At 33.9% G+C, this 27,484-nt stretch overlaps 1 protein-coding gene across 2 annotated transcripts in view; it reads left to right on the forward strand.

Moving 5' to 3' along the window:
* The window catches only part of LOC115230799, a 43,471-nt gene extending 19,984 nt beyond the window's left edge, over nt 1-23,487 (forward strand). Inside the window, exons 1-3 of one of the 2 annotated variants that reach the window (XM_029800928.2) lie at nt 6,828-8,882; nt 18,939-19,101; nt 21,372-23,487. In XM_029800928.2, the coding sequence (XP_029656788.1) occupies nt 7,342-8,882; nt 18,939-19,101; nt 21,372-22,352 (2,685 nt within the window). In that variant the 5' untranslated portion in view covers nt 6,828-7,341 and the 3' untranslated portion in view covers nt 22,353-23,487. Of the gene's footprint in view, nt 1-6,827; nt 8,883-18,938; nt 19,102-21,371 lie in introns of those variants that run through there. The other variant, XM_036512523.1, reaches the window with a different exon arrangement.
* The last annotated feature ends 3,997 nt before the right edge of the window (nt 23,488-27,484 follow it).

The raw sequence follows: 27,484 nt of genomic DNA on the forward strand, positions 1-27,484 counted from the left end.
GTTTGCTGTCTTACTGACTAGCTTGTACAACTGCCATTTAAGAGTTTCTAAACTGGAAATTATTTTATACCCTATAAATAAGGTTTGTTTTTATGAATTTCTAATTTTATATTGGATTATTTTATGTCAATAAATAAATTTCTCATAAAATTGCTGAACAACCAAAGGACAATTCATTTATCATCTTGAATAATATATAATTATTTAATAATCATTGATAGATCACCATACATTTTCATGGTCTACTGCTACACTACTAACATTTTTTATACACTGGACAAGACTAATTGTTACTTTGTTGTTTGTGTTTAGCTAATTTCTGTGCATCTTCTTTCAATTGTATCAAGTGTACATTAAAAAAAAATCATTTAAATTATTGTAATCACTTCAGAGTGATCAATAAAAGTATGTTTTTTATTTATATTTTCACCTGGAAATAGAAACAAATGTCACTTATCTCTTAATTCTTGTAGATATTTATTTGATTCAGATACTTAACAGCTGGTCCTCTTGATGTTAAACACTCACCATTTGATTATACAATCAGAATGGTAACTAATTCTTCAAATACCTTCAGTGAAACAAAGTGAATTAAAGTTCAGCAATGTTTCTCTCCTAAAAGAAGATTAAAATACTTATGATAGGTTTTGAACCCATAATTTGTAGGTTTGTAGAATATTATGTATGACAAAACTGAAATATTTTGTTCATATATTTTACTAAGTAAAAATTTCTGCAAGTACAGTCATCTTGCTGATTAACTCCATTGTCAGGTCTAATCAAGCAAACCTATTTTGACAAAAAGGATTCCAGCCTTGAATGTCTAGTCCCTTTTTTTTTTGTCTTTTCAGTGCAGCCTTTCTTTTTCTTTTCTTTTTTTTTTTTGTCGTTTTTTTTTCAGGCAGTAGGATGAGATTTGACTACTGTTTTTGATTACATTGATTGATCATATAGAGGTTCCTTTGTTGGTTTGTTGGTCAGCTTGTTTATATATGTGATGATTAAATCTGCTGAATATCTGAGTTTACCCAAAACTATTTCACTTATTTGGAACTGAAATGAATATTTTTTAAGTCAATATAAAATATTGAAACAAAGTAAAAAAAAAAAAAAAATGATTCACATCAAGAAGAACTATTTCAATATCAATCTAATATTTTAGTGATAAAGCATTTGTTATATTTTAGAAGTTTGAGTTATGCTATGGGGAAAAGGGCATGTTGCTTGTATATGTGATGAGAATAATTGTTTCAAATTAATGTGATGAAAATAATAAGAGTAGTAAATTGGATAAAAATGTTTTTGTTAACATAGTGTAGCTGATGTAGAATTAATTGTAAAAAACATTTAAGAATGTAATAGCTACAGTTTACAAAACTGAACAAAAATAGGAAATAAATTATTAAGTGATGTATAGTATTTAAATAATGTAAAAATAAACACATTTTGATTGTCAATGATGAGATTTTTCAACATCCCACAGATAACTGAACTGGAAGAGTAAACTGCAACAATCCAGATTAGTCCTCATTATAATTATAGTTGTCATAATGCTCATTTCAGTATTGGATTCCTGACTAATTGGTTCATCATTAATGTCTAATTTCCATATTTGCTTTTACTACCTTAATGTTCTGCTTCATACATTATCTTCATGCCATGCAATGCATTTGGAAATGTTGAGATTACAAATGTATCCTCTTTATGTTTATCTAGTTAGAAAGGATGTAGCCACAAAACAATTGCAATTAGAACCTTGAAAAATGTTCAAATTTAATCCATTGCACAACTGGTAAAAGATTGAAAATAGGTATAAAAAAAAAATAGTAATAATAAAAAGTGTGGAAAAAGTGAAATATATGTTATTTATTGTTGTTAACTCTAATTAAATGGATTGTACATTTTAAAGGCATTTAAAATAGAAGAATTATGTATAGTTTTGCTTTATATTCTAATGTATGAATACGTATGAATATATTTACCTTGTTGAAACATGTTCCATAGAATATGTTATTTAAGCTAAATGTAATATAATTATATAAAATTTAGATAATGCATTTCTTGGCTTGTTATGAATTCATCTGATAAATTTAGAACACTTCTGATATTGATTGCTTCTATTGATCTTTTAAAAGCTACTCGAGGTTTGGTGCTAGTTATTCATTAATTATTTTATATGCATTTTTTTCTTCATCTCTTTGAATTCCCAAACAGAAGCTATTATAAAACTCCAGATATGCTTAGTCAACTGCTAGTTAATTATATTGTATATTTAGCTCTAGTCCAGTGTACAGTTAATTAGATTAGAAGACAAATCTAGCTACTTACAAGCTTTCTTCTTTCTGTTCTTTGCCCCTTCTTCCTCCATTACCAATTACTTCAAATATTCCAACTCATTTTCAGAAGATTATTTCATTCTGTAGTTAAAATTTAACATTTAAAATTATTTCTGTTCTGTGTTTCTTTATTTGCACATATATTTATCTAAAACCTACATCTACCATACTGTTACAATCCAACAATACTAATATAGAACAACAAAACCAGAAATTTATTAAAATACTCTTTTTCTTTATTATAATTGTTTTCATTTAGTTTAATATTTTCTTGTGTGGGAGAGGTGAGGGCAGGTCTAGGTTTCAACTCAATATTTCAAGTTTCTAAACAAGTATTTAATTTTGTTTATTACATTCAACATTTTTTGTATACAATAAATATTTATTATTCACTTGCTTCAATGCTAAAAGGAATGAAAGAAATTTAACTAAAAAGTGCTATCAATAGAATATTTCATTATTTTTTTCAAAATATTTGACAGCTATTCTAATATTTGATATTAATTTCAGTTATGTTATCTTTGTTGCAAAAATATTTAATGTTATTGTGTTATCTTTATTATAAATGAATATTTCCAACCTCAAATTGGATTATTTTGCACAAACTTAATTGACAATAAACACAGTAACATGCAGGCACAGTATTGACAACATACATGCATTAACCCAGAAACACATATATTCCCTGAGTCCTTAAGTATCTCAAGCTGCAATTATCTGTAGATGTTGGATGTATTAAACAGTAACTAGAATAACTAAAGTAGTACATAAGAGCTGTTTGTAACATTGTGGGACATCCATACTTTGTGGAACTAACTTGGAACTTTGATTTCCTTTCTTGCTTGATTGTTTAGTAATCTGTTGACATAGCCACTCTTGTTGAAGTGGCTATGTGCACTTAGGTTATTTTGGGTTATTTTGGTATTAGGTTACCTGTGAACTTAGGTTATTTTGGATAAGCAGATTTTGTTGGTATCAGTCACCCTTCTAGTATCAGCTTTGCCATAAAGAGCAATATCATAAGGAGTTCTGCATGCTGTGAGTACATGCCAATGATAATACCCAATGAGACTGAAATGCATTTGGCATTCTCACTAGCCACTGCTGAGACAATTATATATTATAAACACAGCATGTCCATAAGAAATGTTATTTCAGGATGGATACCAGGTAAAGTGCCTTTCAACAATATATTTACATTAAGTATGATGCATAAATAGTATGTTTTTTTTTAAATTTATATTGCACTTTGTGAGTCATAGCTTCATTGGTTAGAGGATTCCAATGGGCTAATTATTGGTTTTACTGTATGTCTGATAGCAAGAATGACAAATGAGAATCTGTAAATTTGTTGATTCTTTTGAAGAGCATTGGCTTTACACTGGTATTGACATCCTTTATGTGTGTGTGTGTGTTTGTTCAAAAATATAAACATGCACACATATATATGCATTATGTGAATGTGTGTGTATACAATAAATATTTATCATTCATTGCTGTATATAAAGTCCAACACACACACGGAGTGGACTTCTGCAGAGTTTCTGTCTGCTACATTTTCTACTCAAAAGATATTGGTCAAACTGAAGCTATGGTAATAGATATTTTCCCAAGGTACCATAAAGTAGGCTCAAACCAAAGAACCATGGGGCTGTGAAATGAACTTCTTAACTATACAGTCATGCTTGTACTTGCAAATCATCCCCAATGCCTCATTGTATTCATACTGGTAAAAACTCACGTAACTTGTTTATGAGTTCTTAGGAACTCATGACAGCCAATAATACAAGAGGTATACCAACTTTTTGTATGATTGCTCACAAAAAGTATATTGTTTTGTTAAGTTGACTTTAATGTTGGAATTAGTTGTTCCTTTGTGTGTTAACAGTCTTGAATGTACATGAAGTTGTGAAGAGGAACATCAATGATCTATATTAGGGTCAGACATACTATACCATTTCCAGCAGAAAAATATACATAAAACATCTGGGAAAAAAATCTATGGTCAAAACAGCAACAGATTATGTCATAGTTTGAAGCAAGGGCTATAGAAATGAGAAGCATACATACACACACAACTAAATGTTGGTCTAACCTCTGGCTAGTGTGCATTAGTCAAGGACTTTTACCAAAAGAAGATGTCTAAGAAGCTAAATACTAGAGCACTGTATGGATGAAGCTTAGAGACTATATTTACTAAAGAGTACAAGGATCAAATTTCATATATCCAATTCAGTAGTTGCTGATGAATTTGATTGTATAGCACTCCCATCGGTAATGTACAGTCAATAAACTAGTTGCTTTAGTTTCTAGATAGTGTCCAAAAGAAGATTAAATTGCTTAACCCCTTAGCACTCGGATTACTTTGTCAAATGTAATGCTTATTTTTTCACATTGCTTTGAATTAATCACAGCTTTGAGATTTTGATGATGTGATTGTTTATCTTTAGAATGAAATTGTTGGGTAGGTGTGAGAAGCTAGATCTGGCCAGCTTAAATGCTAAAGGGTTAAAAATAGATGGAAACAAAACCTTTGCCTATTATGAATACTCATGAATCAGCATTAAACACCACCACTGCCATCAACATAATCAAATTCATATACACAAATATATGCATGCCATCATCAACATTATCAAATGTCTTTTAGAATCGGCAATTATAACCTTAATGTCATTGGTTGGTGTGCTTATCTTATCTACCACATTAGTTTGTCAATGCCTTTAGCCTGTATTTCTCTTCCTCCATCTAATTATCTCCGTAGCAACTAACTATCCAGTTGATATTGCCTTCATATATGTTTATTGGATGCTGCTGACATATGTTATGGTTGTCTTTTTCAATCACTGATTTTCTTTCATTTTGTTTACTCTCCAAAGAATTTTCTGCATTCAATTCAGTACAAAACCTGTTTCCATAGTTTTTATGTAGGTTTGGAGTATCTTCTTTCTTTATTTGCATGATACATTATCAGGAAAGATAGAGAAACCTCATCTCAGCTCTTTTATTTCATCTTTGAAGTTGTTGCTTGCAGTGACTTTAAAGCCCACAGTTCCATTTAAATTTCTCATTTTACCTTTATCAATGAAGGTGGCAGTGTGAGTTTCTCCACATTATCTTTCACTTGCAAAAATATCAGCCAAATCTCCCTCAAATTTTTCCAATTTTTCAAAGACTAATTGAATAATGTTGTCTCCAGATTCTGTACTTCTAAATAAGCGACCAAATAGTTACAACTGAAATGTCTTTGATCATAAACATATCTTATCACCCAATGACCTGAGGCTAAACAATAACTGATTGGCTTGCTAGCTTAATTACATTCTTAGAACAAAAAATTTGACTGTTCTCCACTCATGTTAAACTAATTCAGGATCTAATCTATGCCTCTCTCATTTAAGATTAATGGACACACTAGAATGGTTAACAGTTCAAAATTACCTTTTAAAAAACTCAAAGAACCTAATAAGGGAGAGCTGTTTCTCTAGCTTGATGCTCACCCCTCAATGTTCATTTTTGAAGCAGTGTATACCACCGTCAGTAATTCTCCTCATTGATCATGTGGTTTTAATAATGAAAAGATTGTAAGAAAATCTCCAGAAAATTTCATGGAATTAGGGCTTTATTTCAGGAATAGGATCCTCTTTGCAGAGATGTTTTTAATTTTGAAAAGAGTTTCCTAAAAAGAAATAGGTTTGATGTCTTTGTGAAAATAAATATTAAATGTCTTTAACTTTTTCTCTTTTAATAGTAATAATAATAATAATAATATATGCGCAGGCGTGGCTGTGTGGTAAGTAGTTTGCTTAGCAACCACATGGATACGGGTTCAGTCCCACTGGGTGGTACCTTGGGCAAGTGTCTCCTACTATAGCCTCGGGCTGACCAAAGCCTCGTGAGTGGATTTGGTGGACGGAAACTGAAAGAAGCCCGTCATATATACACACACACACACGTGTGTGTCTCTGTCCCCTCACCGTCGCTTGACAACCGATGATGTTGGTGTGTTTACATAACTTAGCGGTTCGGCAAAAAAAAGTACCGATAGGATAAGTACTAGGTTTACAAAGAATAAGTCCTGGGGTCGATTTGTTCGACTAAAGGCGGTGCTCCAGCATGGCCGCAGTCAAATGAAACAAACGTATATATATATATATTATTATTTCATTAAGATCACAGTCATTGTAATTACTGAAATTGATATTTATTACATCAGATAATTTTAAGTTTATTTTTTTAATGTTTCACTTGATACCCTTTCCCACCCTTCTACTACTTTCTTATATATATAAAGAAAAGAACTAGACAAAAATAATTGATAATTTCTTTTAAATAATGAGATAATCTTTCATGTATAATGATTTATTTCTATTCAGCTTTTCTGTAGTTTACCGAAGAGATAGATTGAGAGAGAAAGAGAGAGAGAGAGAGGGTGACTGCAGATATTGCCAGAATTAATATATTGGCATATGCACAACGTGTATGTGTGTGTTTATATATAGAGAGAGATACACACATATACAACATGCGCACATACACTATCAGATTTGTTATCCTCCATTAAGTTGTTTTGTTTTAAGAGGAACAACAGTTACAAGTCGAGCGAACTGCTTTCTATTGCTGTATTATTGCTTGTTTTGCAGGACCGATAGCCAGCTAGCAAGCTAACTGACAGCAGCGGGTCTGGTTTATAATCAGCTATTATTAGATTGGCTGGTCGACTTCTACCACGTACTACTACCCAGTCTTAAACAATTTATGTAACTTCTGTCGAAAATCTATCTATCCAAATTATCCTCAACTGTAACAGATCTATGTAGATTATATTTTGAAAACGAATCAGCGTTTGTGTATCTTTGTAATTCTTTCGCTGGAAAAAAATATATAAAAAAAAAAGATACCTCTGAACCTGTACTATGGGAAATTTTCTGCACTATGAGAAAAAATCTATTTTATTGAATATGTATTAACTGTCGTTAAGCCAACCTGACAAAGCCTCAACAAGATGGCGACTGAGTGGCATAAGGTGGTCCAACCTAGTAGTAATCTGACTGTTGTCGATAATTCAAGTAAACAAACTACTGAAGATAAACACTGTCAGAAAACGAAAGATAGTACGCAATGGGGGGTGCGAGTTTTCACCGATTTTTGCAATGAAGTTGGTTATAATGTGGAGTCTGCGACCCAAGATGTGTCATTATTATGTCAGGTATTGAAGCGATTATATGCTGGAGCGCGAACAAAAAAATGTGAACTTTATCAGCTCACAGCTTTCCGTTCTCTTCGTTATGCACTCAAACGACACTTTGAGGAAACTCTCAATCTGGATATTATTAAAGGAGATGCTTTCGTCGAAGCGAACGAATCCTTTGTTTTTATGGAGAAGCGTATTAAAGCCGAGGGCAAAGGCCTGATACGACATTACCCTCCTGTCGAAGAGCAAGACATGGCTCGTTTAAAAGAATATTTTAAAGCAAACATGCAGAATCCAACTCCACGGGAACTTTTGGAGTATGTTTGGTTTATTTTGCAATATTACATGTGCAGACTGGGAAGAGATGGACAGACAGAATTGAAGATAACTTCATTTGTTATTCGGACTGATGCTCAGGGAGAGCGGAGCATTGTTCAAAACGAATCTGAACCTCTGGATGGAAACGGGGAAAATGATGAGGAATTAGCTGGAGGGCTGATACCATCGTTGAAAGGAGATGTGCTCTGTCCAGTGAGGGCATACGAGTTGTATATTTCTAAACTGCATCAGGATTTTGATAGACTTTTCCAAAAACCTAAAAAACTGGTTGATTCTAGTCAACCGTATTGGTTCGATCGCATTCCGTATGGTAAAACTCCTCTGGGTGGTATGATGCCTACGCTAAGCCACAAGGCAGGACTGTCCAAACGTTACACTAACCACAGTCTGAGAGCTACGGCCATAGAGAAACTACTGTGGGGTGGCATAAACAGAAAAGATGTTCGTGCTATCAGTCAGTTATTCGGACAGCCAACATCTGTTTCACAGAGAAAGAAGATGGCATCTATTCTTAGTAACATTGCTGGAGAGCAAAGTACATCAGCAGTAGCAACACCCTTCTTGGAAGAGGCTCGATTAAATTCTAAGATCACCTCCAACAAAAGGGTAAATAATTTCAGAAATGAATTTCAACATCTCTCAAATAATTCTACTGCCTTATCGCAGAAAAAGAATATTAATCTCCTCACTTCATCACCAATATCATCCCTAAATACTTCGTGTTTACCAAAATCTAACGCTACAAGGCCGCATCTTTCAACAACCGGAGATTCCAGCGAAAAATCTGTCAATTGGAGAGAACAAGTTACAAACAGAAGACAACAGATAAGTTCCAGTGAGGCAAAAAACAACTTACGGTGTTTACAAAGTTTACATTTTGGAAGAGGGAGAGAATCGAAAGAAAAAAGTTCTAGCAGAATTGAAACTCAGGAAGAGAATCGTGTTGCCGACCAAAGTTCAGAGACATCCTCCTTTATGATTACAGATGTGCATTCTTGCGCCAACTCTTTCACGTAAGCATAACTTTTACACGATCGTCCCCAGTCTCAAGATTTTTTTTATATAGAACAATTCTTATATTTAAAAACAAGCTTTTTAATTTTCACACACGCATACACCATACATGCAATAAACACACACACACATATATATAATGTTTGTATGTCAAACCAAAATTATCGCACGTGTTTTCTGCGATGCATTCGGGTTCACCAATGTCATGGAGTGGAGGTTGGTAGTCGGAAACTGCAGAGGTCCGTCCTGTGTGTAATGTAGTGTTTGTGTTTATGTAATAATAATTCAGCTTTGTCACACGCTTATTTCGCTTGAGAAATACTTTAAAGATACATGTGTGTGTCTAATGTTTAGTGACTTTCACTTTAACAGTTGAATACATTTTATTGCAACTGACATTTATATATGTACGTGCGTGGTTGTGCTTTCCTTGAAGGGGTTCAATGTTAACTTCTCGCTTGTATGTTTCACTTTGGGCCGGAGGGGTGGGGTACCTGCCCTTCTTATTACCAACCACTTTACAGAATGCATTGTGTGCATTTTTCGGGGCATCACAACTAAAGAGATTGGCATGTCCTCTCGACCCTGCGTTGTTTTGACTGGATGCATTTTATGATGGTACAGTTAGTTTGCTTCGTACCCCATTAGTACTTACTACTTTATGGTGTGTTCATTCACTCACGATGTAATGAAGGTGCATTACAAAGGGTAAATTTTGACAAACTTGTCCAAATTTACCTTTAAAAAGTGAAAGAGAAGGGGTACTGATTGTCTGATCAGTTGTCAATGTGTTCTTTATTTTTCTGTGTATAAAGAGAATAATCATCATCATCATCGTGTTCATCAATATCTGTTTAAAAGTCCTACAACAACAAAAAAAAAGCCCTCAAAAACAATGGTTAAACTACTTTAAGTTTATCTGTTACTTCAACGTACGGCTGACAATACAGTTAGTCTAGCCTTTACATATAAATTCTATTTGTGTTTAATTTAAATAGCAATTTACTGTAAGTTCTTTTTGTGGGCAGAAGAATAATGGGGTACTTGCCCATCAAATGAGTGGTTAACAAACTGTGGAACATGTCAGGACAATCTCCTTTATTATTCTGTGTACTTGAAGAATAAAAAAATATATTCACCACAGCAAAAAGCTTAAAAACTGAAGTTTGTCTACTTTAAATTTATCATAGGTTTTCTAATCATACACTGCTTAAATATTTATATCTACACCAGCGATGCTGGTATGGATTGGTGGTCAGTATGGTTCAAGTTAGCACATTTGAGGGTGCTGCTAATGTAGTTGGGCTGGAAGACTATATGTCACTTGTGGGTTTCATTCTCAGCTTGGTTTCTATGGCCAGATGCCCTTCCTTGTTCCAGCTACTTTGCAGTATTGCAAGTTCCAAGTAATTTGCAGAAAAAAGTATTGAGTATTTTTTTCAAAGCATCAGTGCTTCAGAGGTAGCTATGTCTATGACATGACTGAAGAAACCTCTTGACTCCATGACTTCTTGCTCATGAACCTGTTTATAGAGTGGGAAGCATTAAGGATAAGATAAACAGAGGTATGGATGATAGTCATAAGAATGGTACTCAGTATTCTGAAGCAAGTATGTACAATCAGTGAATTGTGAGCAAGAGAATAGAGCAGTAACAGTGGCAAGATGATCCATGTGCTTGAGAGAGAGAGAGCGATAGCAAGGATATGTGGGTGAAAATAAGTAAGAGTATAATGGCAGGTAGAGTGAACAAGAAGAGGGAAAGATGAAGATTAGAGTAAAGTGTACTGGACACAACAGGTCCAATGTTGTGTGGTCTCCTAAAGATGGGTTAACAAATGGTGAGTATGGTAGTTAGTGGGGGCCCATACAAATAGGCAGATAAGGATGATGGGAGAGGTCCCATTCATATGAATGGCTAGGGATGTCAGAGAAGTGAAATAATGTCACAGTACAGAAAAAAAACAGTGATAGTCAACTAGGCTGTAAATATACCTACATACCCATGCAAACGGATACACATAAAATGTATACCTCTCAGTCTACATCATTACCATTATCCTTGTGAATTTCAATTTGTCATGCTTACATTGCTGAATAGAGGTTTTCTCCAACACTGCATATCACCAATCAACACTGTCCTTTGTCATCTCTTGCATAAGGTTTCACACAATTTCCATCTACAAAATATCACTCAGTGGCACTCCGTTGGTTATGACGAGAATTCCAGTTGATCTGATCAATGGAACAGTCTGCTCATGAAATTAACATGTAAGTGGTTGAGTACTCCACAGGCACGTGTACCCATAACATAGTTCTTGGGGAGATTCAGCGTGACAAGGCTGGCCCTTTGAAATATAGGTACAACAGAAACAGGTTGAAAGAGCAAGAGAAAGTTGTGGTGAAAGAGTACAGCAGGATTTGCCACCACCCCCTGCTGGAGCCTCGTGGAGATTTAGGTGCTTTTGCTCAATAAATACAACACCCAGTCTGGGAATCAAATCCTCAATCCTACGACCGCGAGTCTGCTACCCTAACCACTGGGCCATTGTGCCTCCACATCATTCAATAGACATTCAGTAAACCAAGACTGAAGTAAAAGACACCAACTTAAAAGTGTTGAACTCAAAATCACATGATTAAAAAGCAAATTTCATAACCTAAAGGTTATATATATAATTTTATACATGAATATTTTTATATATCTTTTTTTAAGTTTATTTGTGTGCATATGTATAAGTGTGCTGAAAACATTTTGCTGGGACTCTAGACTAGTAACATCAAAGTTCTTGTAAGTTAGTGGCCATGGAGAGGATGTGGGCAGGACATCACACATTTCTATGACAATGAAATACTGTCACTTGTGTAGTTTCCTCACTTACCAAAGCATATGGAAAGTATAGTTTATATATGTGACTATACTTCTATTTTTGTTTGTGTATGTGTACTATTATTCTCAACCTTTATTACAATTTTTTCATCCTCTTGTGTTCTACACAATTCTATTTTTACCCTATTTGAATTATTCTTTCCGAAGCAAGTAGTAGTTACTGGTTAGACATTTTATGTCCTTTAATAACTATTCATTAGCTAACCCTAATTCTAAAATATGTCTATCTTTGATCTCTGTTAAACTCTGTTACACTTCCAGTATTACCGATACTGTTTCTCTCTCTAAGTCATGTACACTTTCACCCAGGTATATATATATACACACATATATAAATAATGTGGATTTTTTATACTTCCTTTATTTTTCAAAATTAAGATAAAGTTCTTTTTTAATCTAAAATATATACTCTCCTTCATTTTTTACAATGCTCTTCCATCTATCTGGTAGACTTGCAAGGCCCTTCTTCCAAAATTCACTTGTCTGTGACAAAAATACTCCTCCAGTACTGTTCTGACCTCGTCTACAGAGTTCATGTTTTTTCAGTCCAAATGATTTTGGAAACTGTGGAATAAATGATAATCAGATGGGACAATGTCTGGCAAATATGGTTGGTGGGGCATCGTTTCCCATTCAAACTGCTCCATCCTTTAGAATGTCGTCCTTTTTGTATGTAGCCGAGCATTATCCTGATGGAAGAACACCTTTCATCTTGAAACCAAAGATGGTTGCTTTTCTTCTAGCGCTGACTTGAATGACTGGTTGAATGACCAAATCCAAGCTTCTCTGCTAGTTCAACAACAGTTATGATGGAATTCTGTTCCACCAGAGTTTGCAGGAAGTCCTTGTTGAGCTCTACAGATCTTCCAGGACAAGGGTCATCTTCGAGGCTATAGTTTCCAGCTTGGATTTTCTGGAACCATCATTGAAACTGGCTTATGCTTATTGTCTAATCCCCATATACTGCATTAATAATTCCTTGCACTTTCCATTGCATTGTTGCCTTTATTGAACTCATAAAGCAAAATATGCTGAATATGCTCCTTTGCCACTTCCAGTATAGCTTTGAAAAAATAACTGTTAAAATTGAACAGCACTCTTCAAAAGTTGAACTAAGAATAAGGTCAAGTTAAATTTACTACCTGCTTTTATAGCAAGTTGATGCAGGTAGTTTATCCTGTCTCCCTCTGACTTTTAGTTCATGCAACTGAGAAAACCGCTATTCTTTATGGGATGACCCAATATATATATATTTCTTGCACCTGTAGACAGCTCTTCAATGATTTCAGTGAATCCCTACACTCTTAGTAATCTTGCAAATTTGCAATCAACAATTGAGCTGCTACAAAGACAACTCACCTAGTAGTTTTGTTCACTCGGAATTGTATGTAACTGCTGCATAATTAAAGGCTTTGACTACAGTAAGTCAGCTTCTGTAATAGAACAAACAGACCTGTGCTGAAACATTTTTGGGGTCATAGGCTTAATAAAAGGGTACACTAGTTCCTGAGTGCATTAAGTGTAGTTGTTTTCGTTGCAAAGTCCAGATATTCAGGTTTGTGGATGGTACCAATATCTTGATGCGCAACTTCCAACTGCATCTTCCATTGTGTAGTGCTACTTCATTACTGCATGTGTACATGTTGAAAAGGTTTTCCAGTGGGCTGTCACTAGATACCATAGGAAGCTGAAAATTTGATTATTATATAGGGAAGCTGCCCTATCATATGGCACATAGTCATATATTTTCTTCACAATTTGGAACCTGTGCTCAACTAGTTAAGTAGTTTTGAGTGACTTTCTTCATTGACCACTAAATCAGTTCTTCTTCAATCTTGCCAGTTGAGAAACCTCTGCAAATGTCCTAGGCAATGCTAATACTCCTATGATTAGCTTATAGAAAAGTAACTGCAATATTACATCATACAATATACATGCTCAACAGATTTTCACAAAATTAGCTTTTACAAACCACACAAAAAACAAACTTGCAGAATGTCAGGTATGTCTTCTGTCTGAAACATGACTCTGTTGCATTCCTTTTAAAAGACATACAAAGTATCTTGTTTGTCTCTCATTTTTCAAGATGATTTATACTTCACCTCTTAGACACTATAATCTCTACATCATTGATAACCCTTTGTACTTCTTTTGCTTTTAATCACGTAGCCATGGATTTTATGCATATACCTAGCATTTCACTATCTTTTAAAAATTTAGAAGGACACTTAAATAATGCAGCCCTAAATACACTATGTCTGGAAAAGATGTGATGGTCACAATGGAGTGCTTTTAATCATAGATATGCTGGATCAGAACTGACCCAGATAAACAACAACAATTATATAATGAAAGCAAATCCTGTCCTGTCTGTTTAAGCTTATCCTTCACCTGTTAACATTTTTAGTCCTTAATAACGCATTAGTGACTAAAAACTTTCCAAAATCTACTGTCTTGGCCACTTTAGACATATCTTTAGGACTAAACTAAATGGGTTGCAAAGGGATTACAACTCTCTCACACTGATCAAGGCTACTTCACTCATAGAATTCTCAACAAAATCTCTATACGTATATAATTGGCATACTAGTTATAACATGGGAAATTTTCTCAGAGTTGTCTTCTGTATGCAAAAAAGCATAACTAGGGATTAACATAATGTAGTGAACCTAAAAAGAAATGTTAAATCAATTAAAATTAAAAATTACGCTGAAGAAAATCATTAGTGTGAAGAATAATAATTATTGTGAAAGGCAAGGAAGACAACTCTGGAGTCCAAATTTGTTGAAAATTGTATCATCTTGTACTTGTTTCAGTCTTTGAACTGTGGCCATGCTGGGCTACTCCTTTGAAGGGTTTAGTCAAGCAAATCGACCCCAGTACTTATTTTAAGCCTGTTACTTATTCTGTTGAACCCTTTTTGCCAAACAGCTAAGTTATGGTGACATAAACAAACCAACACCAGTTGTCAAGCAGTGGTGGGGAACAAACAAAAACACAAAAGCACACACATGCGCAACAGGCTTCTTTCAGTTTCCATCTATGAAATCCACTCACAAGGTTTTGGTTGTTCTGGAGTTATTGTGGAAAATACTTGCATAAGGTGCCACACAATGGGATTGAACCCAAGACCATATGATTAAGAAACAAGCCTCTTCTCACACTGTTACACTGCACCTATAGTTTGATCTTAGGTACATACAGTGACAACTCCAGAAATGTTTTGATCTTAACAGGTTTCCTTAGCTGACCATAGTCTTACAGGCCTTAAAACGAATGTGAAAATATATAGAAACAAACACGCTATAATGTAGTTCTGCATCATGCTCAAACATTTGAACAGATATCTGTTATAATGCAGTTACTAGTGCTTCATAGAAATCTGCAATTACTATCCAATATTAACACCAACTTACAAATACTTAGGCTAATGTTTAAAGCACTTCACTTGGTTAACCCTTTTCAAGCAGGTTGTTGAGTGTAGTTTGTTGTTCAACAGACCTTTAATCAAAGACATTGCAACTAATGCATTTTCAGACAGGAGAATATAATCTGACAGGAATTTGCCTACTATATCTAGCAGGCTTAATTACTGTGTAGCTGCTCAGTTAGATTATTGGTTATTGGTTAAACAACAAAGTGCAATATAAAGATCTATTGCTCTAGATATCCTCACCTCTGCCTAAAAGATGACCGCAGAGTGATCTCGGCCATATTTGATTGTTGATGTTGTTTAACCTCAGGTCAGCCTTGACCATGCATACTCATGTATGACTGAAAGTATTGCAGCCATGATTCATTATCATTATTTAACACCCGTATTCCATGCTGGATGGTTTGACAGGATCTGACTAGCCTGAGAGTTGCATTGGTCTCCAATGTCATCTGTGACAAGGTTTTTGTGATTAGATGCCCTTCTTAATACCAACCACTTTACAGAGTGCAATGCCTCATCTTTTGCATATCTAAGACTGCATTATCCAGTGTATCTGGAAGAGTGTAATCTGAGCTACTTTTGTAGCAGGTTGAAACAACCAAGTAGTCACCCTTTAATTGTATAGGATGTTCTGTGGGAGTCTTGGTTCAGTCTGTTATTTGTATACCTGTTATTGTTGTTTAACCCTAGGTCTACTTTGACCAGATAGATGTATAGCTGAATGCATTCCAACTATGACGATCCCACCTTTTTTCATACATATTATAGCTAAGACTCTATTATCCAAATGTGTCCCGTTTGTTAAGCTGATAAAGTATTTGTTGGATATGTGGCTACTATTTCTAGTAGGTCAATAAATTGTGTAGAGGTTTCCTATTAATCCAATGTTTCTTGTTTCATGTTAGAGCCAACATTTTAAAAATTTCTTTTCTCATATGGAATTGAATTGTTTGTTAATATGTGAATATAAAGAAATAAGTCAAATGCTTTGCTTCTATTGATAATAGTTATATAGTGTCTGAAAGGACTCTTTCATTGCAGAAGCCATCATGTATTCCTTGAATAAGATTTGTGAATTATTGTGGTTGAGTGAAGTTATCTGAATTCTTTTTGCAAGTTTCAAAGAGGAATATGTGAGTTGGTGATATCAAACATAAGTCCTCTTCAGGGATTTTGAAGGCGTGTATGTGAGTGTTGAGTCCCTGTAATGCTGGGGGGGGGGGGGGGGGTTCAGTTGAATTTTTAATATAAATTTGCTTTTTTTGTGATTTATCATAGGTACATATTTTTAACAGCTTTCTTTTCTCTGGTTCATTTTCTATTTAATTTCTCAATGAAATTTAATTCTGTTATGTATGGTATTAGTGTTTTGTTTAAGGTGGTTGTTCCTGGTTTTTTATCAAGCTGACTATGTCACTTGGGTAATTTGGATTTTATGTTTTTACGCATTTTTGTGGGATGAATGCATGGAATGAATTATCTATGTTTATGTATCATTGTGTCTTGCAATGTGATTGCCATTCTGTTTTAAGGAATTTTCTGTCAGGTATAGGCAACCTATTTTGAGAAGCAGACTACATGAGATGTTCATCATCAGGTGGGTCACACTACTAAAAAGACTGAAGGTAATTTTTCATTTAGGTGTGCCATTCAGAAAGCCCTATAGGCTGTAGTTTGCCCATGACTACTCTATGATTACTTGACCTGGTAAAAATAACAGCCTAATTTCTTCCAAACTACATCCTGTTGTCTTTAGAAGTGGGTTACCCTGGATAATACAATCATGGATTGTATTATCTACTGGAAAAAGAGATGGGTTGGTTTCAGCTGAAATACCTTCAGAATGATGGTCATGAAAGTAAAACTTAGTTGTGCCCTTAAAAGTCTCTGTATGTTCTAAAACTGTTATTTGGAATGGGTGCAATCTCTTCAATTGTTACTATAACTAAATTAGGATGTGGCTAGTTTATTCTTTGCAAGCATTAGTTACATTATCATCTCATTTAGGCAATTATACAGCTACTGGATAGTCTAAAGAAAACTAATTAAATGCCAGGTCCTGGTATTTGTAAGCCTTAATTATTTGAATTAATAAATCTAGATTTAGGGTAATGTTAAGTGTCTGAAGTTGTTTTGCTGGGTTAAATAACTTTTTGTTTATTGAATTTGTGATACGATTATTACAGACAGATGCAGGGTCCATTCAGAAAGGTGAATAAGTGTTGTTTTAACCCCAGATTATCCCTGAATGAGTAGACCTCTATTCAAAGCTGTTCCATCTATGATCAACCTATTTTTATTCAGACATAATGTATCTAAAACTACATTGACTTGTGTCTTTCCTCTTTTTAAGAAGTGAGAGATTTCACTGCCATTTCTTGTAGGCTCGACAACAAATGGTAGTGAACAATTTTAAAGCTGATCTAAGTTATTGAGACAGGTTTGACAGTATGTTTATTAGATTATTCAATGATTTTCTTCTGTAATTTACTAATATAACATTTGTTATCATATTTTTTTTTCTTCACTTGCAAGATCTTTCATGTCCATGTACTTCTCATTTTGAAAATTGGAACAGTTGAATAAGGTTACTTAAGTAATCAGTTACTGTTACATAGCATTTGCAGAAATATGCAACCATGTTTTACTTCTGTTGGCATAACATTTAAAAGTGAAATCAAAACATTTTATTTCATACATCATGAGCGGTATGGTCACTGCGAATCTATACATATTTCTATCTATAAAAGTGAATGCAGTGTTTCTGTCTGGAGTCCTAAGCTCTTACTTTACCTATTTCCCCCTATTTTTGCTTGCTATTGGAGCAAGCTTTTTGATTTATGGTAGCATTATGTTGTAAAATATTGTTGACAGAATTTTATATTAAATGCTATTAAATGTAAATTTCACTATTCATATATATTATGTGCTTATATATGTGCATGCACATATACACACAACAGTTATGCATGTGTGTGTGTGTGTGTGTGTGTGTGTTTGTGTGTATATATAAATAAAAGAAAACATAGAAGTGATAGTTTCTTTATATAAAAGTCTTTGAATTTTCTTAAAGAAATGAAATATTACTTAAATTCTTTTAGAATGTTTGTTTTGTCTAGCAATGTAGAGTCAGTTTCTGTTTTCATAACACACACATATGAGAGAGGGAGAGATTTCTGTGAATACATTTCATTAATGTTCTGTAACTTTAACATTTGTTTTTTAACATGGTATTGCTTTACACATTATATTATATGTTTATTTATTTCTCTGTGACATACACACCAGAAAAAGGTATAAAAGATGTTGTTCTGCTCTGGGATGATAAAATTTGGTAGAATGTAGCAGAATAATGTATGATATAATTGTCTTTAGTGTGATGATTTTCAAATAAGTGACGTAGCACTCATCTCATCTGAATTGTTTCTAAAGCTGGATTGATGAATAATGTTGCAATTGAGTTTTACTTCATGTTATAAGCCTCTTCATTTTTATTTTGAGCATTTTGTGGTGGCAGTTATTGTAAAAATGAGACCTGACTACAAAATAAGCTAGGTGAGGGTATCAGTGGAGGTATCAGTTACTACCCTTCAGCTATGTTTGGTGCAAATATTTGTGACTACTAAAATGTTGACAATTGAATTGCAATATTTTAATTTATTTTTAATGTTTTTGTCAATTTATATCCAACATCCATCATGTATTATATTTCATTTCTCTTTATGTACAGTGAGCAGAATACACCAACAACGTTTATGAAAACAGTTGAAAACCCTACTCATTCATATGTTGTGCACAAACATCAAGGCCACATGCTCTCCAATATGACCAATCTTTGGAAAAAAGGTAAACTCTGTGATGCTTCCATTGGAAATGGAACAATGAAAATTATGGTAAGTATTAAATATCAAATCATGATTATCTAACTCTGTATCTATTCATGTACACTTGTTTTTCTTTATTATTTAAGTATTTTCCTTTAGTATGTTAATATCAGCTGCTAATCCAAATCATGAGCACAGACATTATAGCACATAAGTATTTTAAAGCCAATTTTCCCTGCTAAAATAGGGGTTAACTTAATGGTTCCACTGACAGTCTACATTATTAATATGAGATAACAAATATGGGACAAATGACAGATCTCTTCAAGGTGAAGGCCCTGCTTGACATGTAGAAATGCTGTTGGGAGAAACTCCAAATGGTGTACTCAGTGCAAGTTTTGGACACATAAGAGCTGCAGTAACATCGCTGGAAAATTAACAGAGACAGTAGTCTTTACACGTGGCTAATGTGCAAGTACATTAAACACTAGGAATGTTAAAAAAAATAGACTCCCTCAAATGTCGGGGTGATCCTTAGAAGTAGTTAACAGTTTCTGTTACTTAGGTGAGGTTGTTCTGAAAACATAGCTGCTAGAATAAGAATGCACTGGGTAAAGTTCAGAGATCTGCTACTCTGTTAGTAATGAAGGGTCTCTCTCTCAGAGTAAAAGGCAGATTGTATGATGCCTGTGCATGAACATTTATGCTACATAGCAGTGAGACATGAGCTGTGACTATTGAGGACATGTGAAGGCATGAAAAAAATGAAGCCAGATGGGTAATGTCAGTGTGCATATACGACTGAGTATAAGTGATTTGAGAGAAAAACTGGGTATACAAGGCATCACGTGTAGTGTACAAGAGAGAAGACTGCAATGGTACGTTCATGTAATGCTTATAAATGCAGGTAGATGCATCAAGAAATGCTGATCTCTTATTGTGAAGGGGTAGACCCAAGAAGACATGGGATGAAGTGGTAAAAAAGGATCTTCAAACGTTGTATCTTACAGAGGAGACAACAGGGAACTGAAACTTCTAGTGATTTGCTTTGCTTGAGAAGACACATGAAGCTAAGTAAAATTGTGTTTGTCCTTGCATACAGGCATGACCTCTGGATCCCTTTTCAGCTGAGTGATCCTAATCTTGCTGGCTCATGGGTGCTGGTGCCACATAAAAAGCACCTATGCCAGTACCATGTAAAAGCACCCAGTACACTCTGTGAAATGGTTGGCATTAGAAAGGGCATCCAGCTGTAGAAACCATACAACAACAGACATGGAGCTCGGGCAACTCTTCAGCTGGCTAGCACCTGTTAAACCATCCAACCCATGCCAGCAAGGAAAACAGATGTTAAAAGATAATGATATATCATATTGGTACTTTGTAACATTGGAGTCCACAATGTGAAGTGGGTAAAAGAAAAATTAAATGTAATGAAAACAATCAAAATTGGAAAATTGAAATTGATAATAATGTATTTTAAATCACTTGCATTTGCCAAACAAGCCAATGAATTGTTTTCAGTGTAATCAACAACAGATTTGTTTGAAATTATGAATATTGTTTATGATACCTGAAATCTCATGGGCTCTTTGACTGGTTAAGAAAAAAAGTAAAAGAAAGATAACTAAAACTAAACCATGCAAACAAAGAGACAACTATGTATGTGTATATATCATCATTGTTTCAATGTCTACTTTTCCGTGCTTTCATGGGTCAGACAGAGTTTATTGAGGTAGATTTTCTATGGCCAGATGTCCTTCCTGCTGCCAACCCTTACTTGTTTCTAAGCTTGGTAATATTTCAATATAGCCAGACGTGTTTCCACAGAATATTGAAAATAAAGGACATTCATTTACAGCAATCACGCAATGTCATGACATGAAGACACAAGTTTACAGACATATACGTGTGTATGTATGCATGTATGCACATACATTAATACATAATTTTTATTATTTTTTTTGTGAGGCAGATTCTCAACATACCTTGTGTTAGAAGTATATAGAGTCCTGTGTTTCTAGCCTATGTAAGTTAAGAGCAAATATATGAAGAAATGTAATATTGTGATTATTCATGATCATGTACTATTTATTGGAATACAAAGGATTATTCATCTCCTCTTTTCTTCCTAAATTATAAAATAGTTTCCTAATTTCCTAAGTCAATAATGTGTTAATGTTTCCAATCAAAGAAATGTGTTATGTCTCTGTACACAAAATATATTTTTAAATAATATATTTTTGCAGGGTTTGGGGTTCAGTTAGGCTTTTAATGTGATTCTTTGAAATATTCTGCTTTTATTGTTTTTCTATAAATATGTGTTCTTTCTTTTCTAGGTTCACAAAGTTGTGTTGATTGCTCTTAGTCCACAACTTTTAACATTGCCAAATGCCACTGTAACATCAGGTTGTTTCCAGTTGACATTTTCTCAGGATATTGGTGGTGATGCTTTATGGGCATTTGCTAAATATATGTATGAAGGTGTTGTCTCCCTTAATGAGGAGGTATTGGAGGATATGGAGCATATTGCAAAAATCCTTGGTTTAAGTGATCTATTAGATATGTGTAAACTTTATCGGAAACAGGTTTTGAGTTCTATTGACAATCCTGTCACAACTAAGGCCTTAATCTCTCAACCAACTGAATCTCCAGGCATTATTAGGGATGCCATTTCAACAGAGATTGTTAATACAATGGATACAATGCCTAAAACTGATGGCCCATCTTTATCAACTGGTGTATCTTTCATGGGTTTACCCAATAGTGATATTACTCCATCAATCTCGAAACCAGTGCAACAGTTACAGAACTTAGCTACAGAATCAATGACAAATCAAATACAGTTCCAAACAAAACAATCAGTTCCTCCGGTGATCCTTTATTCAGCTGATAAAGACTCTTCAGTTTCAGGCTATGCCAATGATTCTGTAGGATTAAAACAAGAACCATCAAGTCCTTTGAAAAAAAGGTGCAGTAAAAAAGATTTCTTATCTTCTTTCCCTTCAAGACACTCAGACACACATATTGTTGTCCACGATGATTTATCAGAACCTTGGCAACCACATTCTTACTGTGATAATGAAGACCCAAAAAGTCCTCCACCTCCAAAGCGTCTAAAATCTTCAGAACTACCTGAAGATTCTTTATCTAATTTATCTCACTCAAATACTGAAGATTTCAGTCCTCACACTAAAAGTGCCAAAGACTCTTATCCTATCAAAATTGAACTTGAACGAGACAGTAACAGTGATTTAGAAACTTCTGGGATTCCTTATGTTGTGTCGTTAATTCAAGCCAAAGGCCTGGACACTACTTGAACTTGTTTAATTGGCAAAGGATTTAGAAAAGAATGATATAAAGTCATATCATATCAAATAGTTATCAATGATCTCAATTCATCTCATTTTAAAAATTGGAAGTTCCAAGTAATATCCAGTTTTGTTTTTTTTTTTTTTCTCTTCCAAATGAGTTCAGTTAAGAAACCTTTTTCTGCTAATAAACTAATGATCTGAGAAAAATATAATATCAAGAAAATGCAACTTTTCTTTACAATTAGAGATTAAAATGATGAAAGATTTTTTTTCATCATCCTAACACGGTTTCTTTCAAAACATTTAAACTGTTTGAATACCTCTTTTAAGGAGAAACGAGAGCTATATATTTTCCTTCTACTCAATTAGGTCACTTTAGCATTTGTGTCACCAGATGACAGACATGTCAAACAGATAATGATCAGCGTTAAAAATTGAACAATAATATTTTCAAGGTGGTAAAAGCTAGATAATGTATGTGGCTACGCAATGGAGTGCTGTTATTTTATTTATAATTTCAGCTTTATCAACAATTCTTCATTTAAATTCATTGGAAGGTTGGTCTTAAATAGTATAAAGAGTTATGAAATATTTCAGTCTAAAGCCTCTGAATTCTTTTAACTTTCAATTTACTCTGCTTTAATCTTTTATTTTCTAAGCATTGTTCCCAATGATTGTAATTTAAGATTTTTAAAAGTGAATAACAAATATATTACTTATGTGATCAACCTTTGGTTTGGAATTATATCTGGATATTTAATTTCACAACATACAAAAGTTAGCTCTCATATTGAAATTTAAATATTTTAATTTATTAAAGATTTTTAATTGTGTGCTGTTATTGTTAACAATGGCTTTGTCTGGATTTTTTTTCAGCAATCCACTGGTGCCTAGCAACTGATAAATAGATTAATATATAGTGTATTCCATAGTTTGTATGTTGAACTGTGGACAAGAAAATATAATTTGTTTTTAATTTATATCGAAACCAGTGATGATATGCATGTAAACATTGTCATGGTTAATTTAGCAAACATTCTGTAACTGGATCATTTCATTGAAGGAAACATGGCATAAATATATTACATTTTTTACATTATTGAAAAGTTTACTTTGGTAAAATAAACAAAATAATCCATTATCTGAATTTGCTTATATTTTATTGAAATGTTTGCAACATCTTGCAATTTAATTTGTCAAATAAAACCTGAAACATTTTTACTGATGAAAATTATAACCAACTTTATAACTAAATGGTTGCATGAAGATTAAGGACAAAATGTCTTTTGTTGCTGTTTTTGTTGGATTAATAATTCATACTTGTTACCTAAGGGTTATTGTACCAATCTATATTTTTTTCCCCTTATAAATTCTGATATGCTATCTTTAAAGTAACAAACCATCAAATTTGTTATTGAAACCAGTTCAATTAATTGCTTCATATCTGCAACAAATACATTTGAAGTCATACCAGAAGAGATTATTAAACTGAAGTTTGTACAGTGAGACAAAAAGTCAGACAACACAATATAGTTTTGTGCATGGAAATGTCGTTATGAAAAGTATAATCCTTTCTATTATAAACACAAGGCCTGAAAAGTATGAGTAGTATAATGAAAGCCAGTCCTGTTAAGTCTGAGTGGAACTGAAAGAAAGATCAGCTATATGTATTAGTTTCAGCATAATTGTTGCATGACTGCTGAAACTAACCTGAGATTTCATCATCATCATCATTTAACATCCGTTTTCCATGCTGGCATGGGTTGGCCGGTTTGACTGAAGTCTAGAGAGCCAGCAGCTGCACCAGGTTCCAATCTGATCTGGCAATGTTTCTACAGCTGGATGCCCTTCCTAACGCCAACCACTCTGAAAGTGTAGTGGCTGCTTTTTACATGCCAACAGCACAGGAGCCTGTCAGGCAGGCCTGGCATCAATCATGTTCAGATAGTGCCTTTTATGTGCCACTGGCATAGGAGCCAGTCAGGACGCACTGGCATCAGCCACGTTCAGATGGTGCTTTTTCATGATTTGAAATTACTGTTCACTATGTAAAATATTTTAACTGTTTGCTTGTTTTGTTTTGCCTGTGGGTTTATAATGGAGCTGCAACCCTTTTGAATTCATTAGAATAAGTTTTGTATAAATGTGAGTGTTGACTTGTGTTAATATGTTAAAAGTTATTTATGCTAGTGAACTATTGTTATGATGTATGTGTAGAAACACATGCAGTAACCCAGAAAAACTCAATTTTTCAACTTTTTGCAACTATATACTTAAACTCTGTGCAAAACATGTCTCTTTTCCTCTACCTGTCACTCTAAGCTTTAGCAATTAGAATTAATATCACTGAATAATAGGATGCCTTCATAGCTTTTCCTGTAAAAAAATGCAATTTTTAAAAAAGATCATTTAAATTGGTAATATGAAAAAAAAAAAAGCTGATAGGATGCACAAGCACTTACACACATGATTATAACTTCCGCCTACCAAATTCAATAGCAAGGCTCTGGTTGACCTGAGGCTATAGCAGAAGACACTTGCCCAAAGTGTCAAGTAGTGGGACTGAAGCCGAAACCATATAGCTAGAAAGCAAGCTTCCTAACCACACAGCCATGCCTGCAGCTATTAAAAATAAATTGATTAATCAAATATTTCTTACATTGTCTGCAATAATTTGGATTACACAGAGCTTCAGACATAACAATGGGATGATCCATACAATTTTCAGTATCAATACCCAAAATGATTAAAATTATAGTCAGACGAAAACTGCATGACTATCAGGAACAGTTGTTGAGATACCAAAGGCACAGGATATGAAGGTGTTTTCTTGTTTGTTAATGAGATTACTTACTTATTCAGTTAATGGTGCAGAAAGAAAAAAATGCATTTCAGAATTCTCAGGCTGATGGAACATTTTTTTGAGAATTATAGTTGTTTTAGTGCAAGAGAGTTGAGATGAGATGAATGGATGCTGTTTTCTTGCTGTGACAACTGTAAAAGTTCTTTAAAAAAACAACAACCTCCTACTGTCATCAATATTTGACTTAGAAAAGACCCTTGACAAGGTATCTTAATAATCTAAAGGAAGTCGTTCACCAGAGGTCTGTTTACAGACCTCTATTTTGAGGTAACACAGGAGTCAGAAATTTTTATTGTGTATGAGGTTATAAAATCATTGCAGAATCTATCAGAGATTCATAAAAATGTTCAAACCTGCAAGAATGGTTTGAAGTCTAGAGCACATCATAGCAAAAGTCAAAGTGCTAATTAATAAATGAGAAATAAACAGACATTAATGTTTTGTTGAAATACAAAATGATACCAATGTTGATTCTAGTTAAGCTGTCTGCCTTTAGATTGGAGGCTTCTTGTCAGATGATACCATATATAACCAACACTCTATCAACTACTGTGTGCACTCATGGTTTGGTTGTGGCTCATAGACTCTCTTAAGTTATGTACAGTAAAAAAACTTACTATCAATGCCTACTTCTGTATAGATCAGTGGTTCTCAAACAGGGTCCACAACAAAAGAGTAAATTGGGGATCCACAATAGTTTTTTAAGGGCCCTGAAAAAATTTTGATTTAGCTGTATATATTGGTATGTATTGCAAGAAACAGCCAGGTTTCTTTCTCTAACATTTTACATATTTCAACAAGTTAATGTGTGAAAAACAAAATAGGAATTTTGAAAGATGTTTCTATAAAACTAGTTTTTAAACAATGAATGGTTATAGGTATCCACCAAAATAAAATAGTAATCAAACTGATCCATAAGTAAAAAATGGTTGAGATTCTCCAGTGTAGATTATACCATTCTTCACCCGCTTCCTTTAATACAACACAATTGCATCCAAAAGAAGGCCACTTGGCTGATTGGCAAAGATTTACTCCCAACACATAACAATCTCTAGCCTCTGTTGCTCCCTTCATGGTCTCAGCTTCTCTGAACCAGCTAATTGCATACCACTGCCACCTGACACATTGGCCCCACTGTTTCTCAATTCCCTCTGGAATTCCCTTTTCATGTGGACATCAGCTTACATATTGTCAATTTGAATATCAGTTGAATCAATCTCTGAGGACCTGTGTAGTTTATGAGCATTGTCCCTTCCTCCTGGCTACAAGGAAGAGGCAATGCACAAAAAAAAAGGTAGACAGAAAAAAACTATATAGGAGAGGGGAAAGGAAACTGTGTGCCTCTATTACAAAAGGTCTTTCAGTAATATTGTATACATATTATTATATGGTCCTTTGAGAAAGGAAATTGTTTTCAGTTTAGAATTTGTCACATTTCACTCCACAGTTAGCTGTCAACTTATAATGTAAGAAGAGGCAAAAAAATAACTTGGTAGCAGAGTACCCAATGAACTGCAAGCTACCAGCTCAGTTGTGTGATGCCAAAATAAAAAATCTCTCTCAGAAAAGTCAAGTAAAAGATAGCATTTTAAACTCTTAAGAGTAGCCTCCCTTGTCCTATGCTTAAAAAACGGGGGAAAAAAAAAACTGACGCGTTTACATAGACTATATTTACATGATTTTGTGACATTCAATGTTAACGAACAATTGCAATGGATTATTTTGAATCGAAATTCAAAATAGATGGATGGGTTTACATTACGTAAAAAATACTATAAAGTAACAATGTGTAACAATTACTAATAGTAGAAGTATCAGAGCTGATAACCTTGTATTTCATATAAATTCTCTTTATATTCATGGTTTTCAATACTTGTACCGGTGTTGAAACAATTTCCTTTTTAAAAGGGTCATATATCCAAGTATCTAATCTGAAGCATCCGCTTTCATTTTAATCTTATTAGTGTTGATTAAAACACTCACACATATCAGGAACGTTTTATACATTGTAATTTTGAATATCAAAATTAAATGAATTCCACTTTATAAAAATGACAATGAATAATTCAGTTAATGGCTAATATTTTAATGCTAGACATCATAATTTTCTTTGTACCTTCCAACCTCAGTATTTATTCCTTTTTTAAACTGACTGGTCTGAAGAAGTGAAGGTGCACAGCTTTTGCAGGCTTTCCTAAGTTGGCTTGACCAATGTCATTAATATTCCTCCCTAACATTTGTAAATCAACATCTGTATGAAAGGTATGAACAGAGA

Source organism: Octopus sinensis, linkage group LG2, assembly GCF_006345805.1.
Source record: "Octopus sinensis linkage group LG2, ASM634580v1, whole genome shotgun sequence".
Lineage (NCBI taxonomy): Eukaryota > Metazoa > Mollusca > Cephalopoda > Octopoda > Octopodidae > Octopus > Octopus sinensis.